This window comes from Xenopus tropicalis, chromosome 2 (assembly GCF_000004195.4).
Source record: "Xenopus tropicalis strain Nigerian chromosome 2, UCB_Xtro_10.0, whole genome shotgun sequence".
Classification (NCBI taxonomy): domain Eukaryota; kingdom Metazoa; phylum Chordata; class Amphibia; order Anura; family Pipidae; genus Xenopus; species Xenopus tropicalis.
Window position 1 is genome coordinate 44110377 of NC_030678.2, and position 12239 is coordinate 44122615.

Here is a 12239-nt window from a genome sequence, read left to right on the forward strand (position 1 = left end):
ACAGAAGGTCCCTGATGAGAGATTGATGTTTGGCCTATGTGCATCTGGTGAGTAGGTGATATTCAGATCACCTACATGGATTTACATGGAAAAGATTTGAGCACTCACTTTTTTAATAATTGGCATATTTACATTTTAATCTACTTTACTGAAGGTACTGCACCAGTGGTTTGTTTTCTGAACTTACAAAATTGTTGGCTTTACTTGGAGAACCTGGAAGAGTGGATCAATTTGGGGAGCTGCAGTTATTACACCACAATATAGCGCTAAATGAACTTTCTTTTGCTCATTTGTGCACTGCCTTCAGTTTGTAATATCTCCCCAGCCCTGCCTATATCTGTGCCTTGATTGGTCAATTTAATGGTCTGTCAAGGTGAGCTGCGCTCTGATTGGAGAAGCCACAAGAAAAAGATCCAATCAGAACACAGCTGATTACAACAGAACTGGAGTTTGCAGGAATGCAAGAAGATTTCCCATTGAAGATGTTTTATTACAGTGCCAAGCAGATTTGGGGAGTTGGGTGGTATTTGGGGCTGTTTTTGAATTTGAAATCCTAGGACCTATTTCAAATTCCAGTCCGAATGAGTGTCTGTGGTATGAGGTAGAACAAGGCATTTGGGGAACCAAGCACTTATCTTTATCACACTTTTTTACATGCTGTAGTCTGTTCATTGCTTGTAGGGTTTTTCAAGGATGCAGTGGAATCATGGTAGCCTGATATTTGAAGATACAGGCACTTAAATTGATGCCACAGAGGCTGTATCATTATCTTATGTGTCTGTATCCATTATTCAGAAAAACAAATCTCTCTGTACTCCTAGGGCACACAAGAAGCTTGCAGCGACAAAGAACATTGTGTTGTTTGGATCTAAGGTTTGTTTGTTAACAAAATCCAGTATTTTAAGGATATGATAAAGTGTTGTGCCCTGGTATCAAGGAGATCAAATTTGTTTGCAGTGAAGTGTATCTGACAACTTTCTTATTACCTGTATTTTTTCTTTCTTGTTTCTTCTCCCTCCTCCTGCCCCCCCCGTTCCTTACTATAGGCTTGGATGATTGCCTGCAGCAGTACATAAAGAACTTTGAGAGGGAAAAGATTGCAGGGGACCAGTTATTACGCATTACACATCAAGAGCTTGAGGAATTAGGAGTCACACGGATTGGACACCAGGAACTTATTTTGGAAGCTGTAGATTTACTGTGTGCACTGGTAAACACTACGCCTAAATGTTACATTCTTACCTTCAAATATATGAATCCAAATATAGCATGGCTTGTTTAGCCTCATATCACTGGAGTGTTTATACATTCAACATTCTTAGCCAAACCCCATGCTATATTTGTGCAACTATCAGTATGAAGAAATGTACATCTTTGATATGTAGTCAAGTGTTCCATTTCATATTTGTGTATACAGCATGTATTTCCTGGTAATTTACATTTTGTACAATTCAATAATAGCACTGGCAGGGGGAACTAACATTGCAATAAACAATAATAAATATACACAAATTAAAGTTGCAAAGGTCAAGTGCTACCTGTTAAGAGACAATGGAGTCCCCTGCCCCATAGAGTTTACAGTCTAATGGAATAGTGAATTACTCCATTAACAATCTAGCAATTTATTAAACTACTGTGTACTTAAAAATTAACAGCTCCTTCGATCTAATGTATAAAAGCAAGATTATGGGGCAGCTGTATGAAATTTGAAATGGGGAATCCAGATGGATTTGTTAACAATCAGTTGGCATATATAGCGGAGGCTCTGCTTTTTTTTTTTTTTTTTTTTTTTTTTTTTAAATGTTCCAGCTCTTTAGATATGATTTGAGTCAAATTCAGTTCTGTTGAGAGGTAGTGGCAGTGCTGAACAATAACACCCTACTGTTTCCCCGAAGTACCCTAAAAAATACGAGCATTAAGTCTATTATGGAGTTGCCAGTTAGTAGGAATCCTTTTCTGCATTACTATAAATTGCTAGTTAAGCAGAAAATAATGTGTGCATTTGAACTGCTTGTTGGAGTAGGTTGGGTCTTTTTAATATATTTTCTGATTAAATAGGGCTGTCCACCTTTTGCAAAGTCCTACCAAAGTGGAAGGAGTTTGCAAAAGAAGCACTTTTGCAAATATAATTATGTGCAAAAGTTTTAATTAACCTCCTAAAGATGCCGACCCCTTCTTCCACTGTTCGCACGCAGAGATTGGCGGCAGGTAAAGAGAAATCCGCATGGACAGAGTGGGGTTAAGTCTTTCTGCATAAACAAAAATCTTCAGCACACCACTTACATACATGTTCTCAGAGGGTGCTTAACTTCCACAGCCGCTCCCAAGCCTTTTTTCCATGTATCTTTGTAAAGGGGAAGAAGCACTCCAGTCTGTCGGCAATGCCTTTAAATCATTTATTTGCAGAAATGGACAAACAGCACAAGCTTTCGGGGGTGACCCCTTCTTCAGGTCTTTAAAGCTGGCCATACACGTGGCGATCTCACGATGTTTCGTACGACCGTCGGTCGCACGAAACATCGTCAGATCCGCCACACACCATTCAGGGCTGAATCGGCAGGTAAGGAGGTAGAAACAATAGGATTTCTACCTCCTTCTGCCGATTCAGCTCTGAAGGGAGAATTTTGGTCAGGCGCCTTCTATGGCGCCCGATCAAAATTTTCTAACCTGGCCGATCGGCGAGTCGACCGATATCAGCAGCTTCCTGCGATATCGGTCGGCTCGCTGACATACCATACACGCACCGATTATCGTACGAAACGAGGTTTCGTACGATAATATCGGTGCGTGTATGGCCACCTTTAGTCTTTCTGCGCATGCCTGGACAGTTCCTCATTTATTTGCATACGTTTCAGCCAATCAGATTAGTGATATGCAAATGAATGAGCAAGTGACCAGGCATGCCCGAAACCTCTTAAATGACTTTGTCCTTATGCTGACCCCAGTGGATAAAAGATTCATTTAAATTTAAAATTTAATTTTAAAATTATATGAAGAAAGCCTTTTTAAAAAAATATTTAAATGGGAAAAGTATTCCTCTTGCAAAGTCCTACCACTCAGATAATGTATTTGTTGATATTTCTACCCTTATTCTTTAATATTGGTTAATAAACTCCATATTACTCATCAGTGGACCAATAACCACACAATGCACTGCATATGTAGACTGTCATGCTCAACTGTTAGATCAGACCCATGCCCGGATTTGTGGCGAGGCAAACATTTAGGGGCGGCATGCCGCCCCGCCGCACCGAAGTTCTGCTCCCATACGGAGCAGCGGGGACCTCTCCCCGCTGCTCCGTATGTGTTCATATCGGCGCCCGCAAAAATGCGCATGCGTGCGCTGGGGGGGGGTGAGTTGCGCATGCGTGCTCTGGGCGAGTTACGCATGCGCGGGGGGCGGCTGGGTTGGGTGGCCTCCGGGCGCTCGGATTTTAAATCCGGCGCTGATCAGACCAGGCAGAAAATTCTGAGTCTGGCCAGGATCATTTGGTCCCTTACATACATGGGCCTTGAACTGCCTATTAGGTCAAAGGCATTAATCTGCAGCAATATGTCTCTGGACTGGCCTACTTAAAGGAATACTCTCATGGGAAAACATATTTTTTTTCCCAAAACCTATCCGTTGCTAGAGCTTCTCCAGCAGAATCCTGCACTGAAATTCGTTTTTCAAAAACACAGATTTTTTTTATATTTTTTTTTTTAAATATTCTTTATTTTTTATTTTGAAACATTTAAATGAGGGATACAGAAGGGAAGAAGGGGTGGGGGTAAAGAAGCTTACTGGTTACATTAGGCTCATATACATATATCCAAGCATGACAATAAGTGCATATCTGTCTTTAACATTTGCGCTATCTCAAGAACACATTCTGATTTTTTTTTTATATTTAATTTTAATTTTCACATTAAATTTCACATGGGGCTAGCCATATTCTTAATTTCCCAGGGTGCTACGGCCATGTGACCTGTGTTCTGATAAACTTCAGTCCCTCTTTACTGCTGAGCTGCAAGTTGGAGTGATATCCCCCCACCACAGCAGGCGATCATCAGAACAGTGGGAAGGTAGCAAGATAGCAGCTCCCAGTAGATATCAGAATAGCACTCAATAGTAAGAAATCCAAGTCCGGCTTGGGACTCCTTCAGTTATATGGAAGTAGGAGAAACAATAGGTTACCTGAAAGCAGTTCCTAATGTGTAGCGCTGGCTCCTTCTGAAAGCTCAGACTCAGGCACAATGCACTGAGATGGCGCCTACACACCAATATTACAACTAAAAAAAAAAAAATTTGTTGGTTCAAGAATAAAATTTAAATTGTAGATTGAATTGGGTGCTATGTAAATAGTGTAATTTAGAAGTAAAACGTATACCATAAAAATAATGACCGTATCCCTTTAAAGCTATACAACACTAGATATACAACCTATTTTGTATTGTTTAGCAGTCTTCTTGTATTGAATGTTTGAGTTACTTGACCATAAATTTTTAAAGGTTAATGTAGTTATGTAAAAGATAAAACAGTTTTTTGTTATTGCATGCTAGATTTCTAGAACTGATACGACTTTCAGTACTTCCTCCTTATACAGCATATCTTCTATATGACTAGGGTTCTAGATGCAGAATCCAAATCAGCTCTGGAGTTTTCTTTTGCCATGACACAGTATATCAGTAGGGGTTTGATGAAATGAAAAATTGTAGTCCATAGTAATTTCTATGGCTAATGTGTCCCTTTTCTGTTTGTCTTTTTCTACAGAATTATGGATTGGAAACTGAGAACTTAAAAACACTTTCCCACAAATTAAATTCATCTGCAAAAAATTTGCAGAACTTTATAACAGGGAGAAGAAGAAGTGGCCATTATGATGGGAAAAGTAGCAGAAAGTTACCTAATGACTTCTTAACTTCTGTTGTGGATCTCATTGGGTCAGCAAAGAGCCTCCTCGCTTGGTTGGACAGGTAAAAGAATGCAATGCTGTTGATCTAATAGTTTTAGATCAACATAAACCTTAATAAATTGGCAATAATGTTTAATGTATGGTAGTAGAGATATGAATATTTGTTCATGCAACTCATTTATAAAACTCCCATCACACAGATAACCTGGGGTTAGCCTCAAATGTCTTACAATCCTCATATCAAGTTATGATTTTGAGCTTACCTAGTGCCTCTAATTTAAACTCTTTTTCTACTGACGTTTCTTATAAATATTTTTAAAAAAAATTTGAGCCCTTATATGTAAGTGTGAGTTATTTGCATTTTACATCCTGTGGTTTAGTTTATGTAGTTGAAAATGACTGGGAGAAGTGGAGTGGCTAGTGATATTTATAAGTTTTATATTTTAATCCAAATTATATGCAAGAAAAAAACCCTTGTCCCTTGAGGGTCAGCCCTAGCCATATATCCATATACTTCATCTGTCTTGCAGAATAGAGCTGGGTAAAAGCATCAGATTTAACCCAAGCACTTCTAAATATAGCTTGTACTATGTTAGAAATTAAAATACGGGTGTGTGCAGTTAGTATGGAATACTAAGGCATAAGAACCATGTAAGGAATGGGCTAAATTAAAACTATGGGTTGTATGGTGTTTGCTCTTATAGTTACTACATATTGCCCATGCAAGGGTGTTATGTTAATTATCTGTTTTTTTGATGATAAAGGCTAAAAGTAAAATAAGAATAAATGTGTTCTTGTGCAGTACCTGCACCTTTGTATTAATTTGCATTAAAATGTATTTTATAAACTATTTTTATTATTTAAAATGTAGGTACAGAAAACTTAAAGTAATTCTTCTCTGTTGATACTATGCGTATATTGCAGCTCAGGGTCCTATGTTAACGTGCCAAAGTAATAGGTACCCTAACCCCATGTGACTCTAATCTCTTACCCCAGAAATTTGGCTTTTGTTGTCCTTTACTGTTTCAATGAATGATGAGTGAATACATTTACTAGTGTGTGTGTGTATGTATGTATATATATATATATATATATTATAATATTTTGTATCAACCCTAAAATTCTAGGAGCTAATATATTGTTTAAATAAAATATATATATATATATATATATTAACAAAAATAGAAACTGCCAGCACTCGCGTTAAGCAAAAGAAAGTACGCCTGGGTGCAGTCTTCAAAGTAAAGAACAAATGTAGATATCGAAGAAGCTGCTCACTTACTAATGTTTCGGCTGAAGCCTCAGCCTTTCTCAAAGTTACATATCAGGGTGAAAGTAAGCCATAAATACTACAACTGGCGGGAAATTCAAACAATGACGTGCATAAGTGACGTAACAAATTCCAAACCTCAACCCCACCCCCATTTAAACACGTACAAATACCCCCCATCAATATATTAAAATCACACAAAATCAACTAGAAGAGAATCGCAAAAAATCAAAATAATAAGTAAAAAATAAAAGATATAACCCTTAGTTGTAAAAGTAATTTTAGAGTATCAGGGAATTGGGCCATATTGGGGACAGAAAGGGACAGCCACTGAGAATTGTAAGCGTAGAAAGCACAGCCTAAAACAGAAGAAAGTGTAGGCTGGGGGCAATCAGAAAGGTCCCAAGGTTTGTCAAGGTAATTGTCAGTAATGCCAGGGTCAGTAAACAGCCTCGGACTGACTTTAATTAAATAACCAAGAGTCATGCAGTTGGTAGAGCACTAAATAATCTACATATGGGCGATATAAATCAGCGACCAGGACCGATGTCGGATGTCAGGCAGTATGTGCATAATAGCTGACAATCAGGTCAGGCTACTTTTAATAGTTAGTTTGTAAAGAGATCCACAATGCATGCTCTTAAATGTATTGCAGGTGAAGGGGACTGGTCAGCACATGTGGTATCAGTACCCCTAAATAGGGGACATAAACCAACAAAGCATCCCGATTGCATCTTCCCCCTTTTTTTTTTATTAGAGAAGCGGTGCCCAAAATTCAGTTGGAGCATGACCTGTTAGATTTGTAATCATCAAAGCATTCACCTCAAAGGACAGAGAACATCAACTGCCATGTATCAATTGGCAACCGGGACAAAGTAACAAGAAGTAGCCACAATGTGTCGCCTCGCTGTAACTAGTTGTGCACGGTTGTAAGAAACAGTGTAGTACTGGCGTCAGGAAAGAAGGGAATAGCCACTTATTCGGCAGAACAATCCAATATTCTATAATAAATTGAGGCTATATAGTTCTAATTAATTATACAATGTTGCACTGCATTAAATAAATATATAAAGATTTGTTGCTACATTCATTAGCATCTCTGTTTTATTTATAACTCAAATTTTACTTTTTATTTGAATTGTTTCAATGTTGTGAATTATGTTCTTTATTGCTATATCTAATTTAGGCTTAAAGATATATTAAAAATGTTACATTGAGCAACTTTAAACTCGACTTTTAGGCACTGTCAGTATTTTATGTTGATCGATGAACATTGACATTTTTCTGTAATTACTATAATGTCATTCGTATAAAGTATGTCAAATTATTTCAGTTATTTTTCTGCAATTTATAGTTGGCAAAAACTGCAATTATGTAGGTGTATGGCCAGCTTTAATTTTTATTAGAAAATCATTGACTTCAGTCAGTTTCTAAATAGAGCAAATAATTGGCATTATTGCCCACCACTTTTGGTAGCTAATTCCAGCAATGGGACAATTTTCCTAGTGGCCTGATCGGAAATAAAGTAAACTGGATTGGGTGGATCTTAAATGCAGCAAGTAAGCTTGCCTAGAAAATACAGCCACTGAAGCCCAAATGGAGTTACTCATGTTTTGAAGTGTTTTAAAATGCTGTTACACTGAGAATTCGGGAATTCCAAGAGTATGCAGGTATCTCATTTATTAACAGTACCCTAATTTCATCTTGCATAGCAGAACTGGTGGTGATCTCACTTGAAGGCCCCTTCAGACATAGCAATGAACTAGGCAGGGTGCCTGAAACATTTCATATTCACATGGGGGCTAAATAGGAAATATTAGCTTAAACATGGAAACTGGGGACAGCTGCTTTAACATCTGCAGTAAAAAGCTTACACACCCTCAATAAGCTCAGCTAAATACTTTTAACTGCACAAATTCTCTGCAACCTCTGATGTACAGTGCCTTGGTAGTCATTATTGTCCCAAAATGTAATGAGATTTTACTGGAAAATAAATAAGAGTTGACTTTTCAGAGGCAGCCCATATAATGTTTTATCTCATTGTAATAACTATGAATGAAGAATAGCAAGTTATGTAGCACTGATGTTTTTTTCAAGTTGTTGTACAGAAGCTTTCGCTTGTGTTTGAAGTCTTTCTCTTGCCATAGGTATTGCCACGCTGATCAGGATGACATCGATAACCTTAAAAAAAGATGGATAGGGCATAAACTGGATAAGTAAGTGGCTCAAAAATCATTATTCTGTCCGAAGTTGGCTTTGCTTGACATGGGCTTACCCATAATGCATTGTAATTTGAACGATTATGCAAAAAAAAAAAAATGTCACTCCAATGTTGTGTTTGTGTTTTTGCACTTTTGGTAAAAGAATTTTGCATCAATATCTAGCAAAGAGGCAATTCCTTTCAGCATTGTCCATTGTTATGTGTTGATGTAAAGCCTACTGCATCATACCTGCTGCCATGTGTAGATAAGAGTGTGTTATGTTGCAGTGAGTACCCGTTTTATTGTCTGGTGTTTTACCTATCCGGTTGTTCATTCAGTCATAAATAGTAAACTTCATTAATTACCCTACACAAGAGTCATTAATATATTGTTAAACATTTGACACCAAGGCAGTGTTTGCAATGACTCTATCACTATAAGGGTTTATCTAGTAACAGGACCAATTTTTTCCTGCACTAATACCCCAACAATAACTAATTGGCAACCGATTTTTACAAATTATAGAAGAAAATGAATTGCTGTGGCCAAAACACCCTTTGGCCCCTTTATACATAACCCCCCCCCCCCCCCCTTCTATTCCAGATTCTCAAACTTTAAAGATCTAACCCCTATATATAATGAAAGAAACTAAGTTTGCCCAGGAACAGTAACCAATTGCAACCAATAAGATGAGTGCTTTTAAACAGGTGACCAGTAAATGCTTCCTGCTGATTGGTTGCTATGGGTAACTGCTCCTGGACAAACTTAGTGCCTTTTTATTACATAACCCCTTAAGGCCATTATTTAATAAAAGGTGAAAGTTTGCAATAAACCTCAAGTCCTATCAGTCATAAAAAGAAATGTATAATAAAACCTGGTAATAAGTAACTTTTTAAGGAATAGATAGATGTTATTGAACTGCATAGAGGAACTAAGGTATTTTTAGAAGCACCTGATGTGTCTACACCTGAGGAAGCTGGCCAGCTGCCACAGGAAACCTGCTAAAAAAAAGGACTGCCATTTGCAGCCTATTAAATGAACTTTAATTTAACTCTGCATACGTTGTTATGTAAGTATTATACAGTTGTGGATTTATTAGGGGCCAAATCGGAAGAGAGTTGTTACCTCCCTGTAGGGTCTGTGACACCCTCTGAAGAATATTGCATTCCTAAGAATTTAAGTAAAACTTGTTAATTGCTGGCAGAATGTTAAGGTGCTGATGGCATATGGTCAGTGGTGTCCATGGATGAGTAATAAACTGCACTGTTATAATTGTCACTAAAGTCTATTAGCATTTTGACTGTTTTTTGAACTTTCAAGTCTTTGCGCAAGGTCTACACTGCCAGCAATTTGTGATCTTCCATATTCAGTTAAATTTAAAAAATATAAATAACTATAAAGGTTATAGTACCATTATTGCTAAAGAACAAGTATGTGGGAGCTAATAAAGGCTTTTTCATGATTTTATGGAAGGTTTAAGCGCTTTCGTGGTCAATTTTGTTTGCCAAGTATAATCAAAACACTGAATAAAACAGACAATAAGTTATTTGGTATAAAGCTCTTTGTAAATAAAGAAACTTACACAGCATGCTGTATTTAATGAATAGAGCACATTTTTGTTGATAATGTTTTAAATATATGTATTATAATTTCATTGTTATGGGATAGAAGGTTTTATGAATAATAGATGTGCAATAACTGATACTTTCTGCTGATGCTTGCTGTTTCTACCCATTACTTTACTGTAGAAATTTTTTTCTTGTATAATTTTTTTGCTGTAGCAAATTTGCTGTAGCTTTACATTTTATAGATCTATAGAATTCTCACAATAGAGGTTCTTGGACTGTACATTATATGTTTATTCTTTACATCAACTCCTTGTGCCAGATTTACCAAGATGCGAGATTAAAGTTTAGCACAGAAAAATTCACCCACTTTCTATCTTTCTATTCATTCCTATGGGATTTTTTGAATTGTATTTATCATTGGGTAAAAATCACTGTTTGATAAATATGCTTTTAAAAATCCCATAGGAATAAACAGAAAGTGGGTGAATTTATCTCACATTTTGATAAATCTGACCCCTTATGATCTGGTTGATATAGTTGGTTTGCAGGTTAGACATAGGTAAAATGCCTAGCAATATGTTAATTTACCCTTCAGTCCAAGCAAGTATGTCAGTGGTTCCCAAACAGTAAAGCTGCCCCTTTGGCCAGGGGGCCTTAGCCTTAAGGTCACTTAGTGGTCACACTTAAATCTCTCTCTAATTAAAAATCCAGAAATATCTAAGGTGGAAACATTTATTTACTTCCTATACTGTATATTCTTTAAAACAATGTCTAAAAAAGCTGATATGGCAATATTTAATTATGCTTGTAAATGGTTATGAACCAATGGTCCTTGGCCGAGTGTTGAATCTCAAAGGTGGCTTTGAACTGTAAAAGTCTGTAACTCATTGCTGTAAGTCATGAGTTGTCCATGATGATCATCAATGCAAATGCTGGGACTGGCTGACTGTTGTGAGCCTTAAAATCAAGGAATCCAGTATTTGGAGTAATCAAAATGGCAGCTGAATTACTTCCAAATAAGGGTAGAAGTATCCAAATCAGCAAGAATGCCTAAAAGTCACATTAAAAAGAAAGAAAGGGGCTAGAATATACCGAGGTGTCTTGATAAATGATGTTAAATTGCATTCAATTTTTAATTGTGTGATAGGAGAAAATTCTAAAACTAAAATTACAGAGGATATTTTGGTTCCAGTTCTGTGTAATAATGGGAAACTTTAGCTTACTGTGCTATAGATATCATCAGTATGAGTAGAGGAAAGTCTTCAACAATGGAAACTGCATTAGCAGGGTCAGAGCCAGAGAGAAGTCAATTTCAAAACAAGCCAATAGACACTAACCTGGATTTTTAAAATTCACAACTGTAATGAGCTGCAATATACATACATGGTAATGACCATGGTACTGCTCATTATTTTCTGTGCATTCTTGATCAACCCCCCCCCCCCACACACACACACATTATTTACTTACTATGTAACCCAAACTAGTCAGCTGCTCTTATAAATCAAGCATCATAATTATTCCCTATCTTTACAATATTGATAGCAATATGTAATTGCTGAGGGTGGCTGGACTGGATTGGGTGGTGGTATTTTGGGGGTTAAATCACATATGTTATGGCAGTTAATGTCATCTACTTAGATTTTGCTAAAGCGTTTGATACAGTACCTCACAGAAGGTTAATGATCAAATTGAGGAATATTGGGCTAGAACATAATATTTGTAATTGGATAGAGAACTGGCTGAAGGATAGAGTACAAAGAGTGGTTGTAAATGGAACATTTTCTAATTGGACCAGTGTGGTTAGTGGAGTACCGCAGGGGTCAGTCCTTGGTCCTTTGCTTTTTAACTTGTTTATTAATGACCTGGAGGTGGGCATAGAGAGTAATGTTTCTATTTTTGCTGATGACACTAAATTGTGCAAAACTATAAGTTCCATGCAGGATGCTGCCGCTTTGCAGAGCGATTTGACAAAATTGGAAAACTGGGCAGCAAAATGGAAAATGAGGTTCAATGTTGACAAGTGCAAAGTTATGCACTTTGGTAGAAATAATATAAACGCGAACTATCTACTGAATGGTAGTGTGTTGGGGGTTTCCTTAATGGAGAAGGATCTAGGGGTTTTTGTAGATCACAAGTTGTCTAATTCCAGGCAGTGTCATTCTGTGGCTACTAAAGCAAATAAAGTGCTGTATTATATAAAAAAAAGGGCACTGACTCAAGGTATGAGAACATATTTTTGCCCCTTTATTGATCCCTGGTAAGGCCTCACCTTGAGTATACAGTGCAGTTTTGTCTCCAGTCC

The 12239-nt window shown here is 37.2% G+C and overlaps 1 protein-coding gene across 4 annotated transcripts in view; it reads left to right on the top strand.

The window, feature by feature from the left end:
* The window catches only part of cnksr2 (connector enhancer of kinase suppressor of Ras 2), a 191993-nt gene that overhangs the window by 33937 nt on the left and 145817 nt on the right, over positions 1–12239 (top strand). For all 4 annotated transcript variants that reach the window (XM_012956245.3, XM_031895574.1, XM_012956247.3 and 1 more), the window contains 3 exon segments: positions 1047–1210; positions 4754–4956; positions 8313–8381. In XM_012956245.3, coding sequence (XP_012811699.2) covers positions 1047–1210; positions 4754–4956; positions 8313–8381 — 436 coding nt within the window.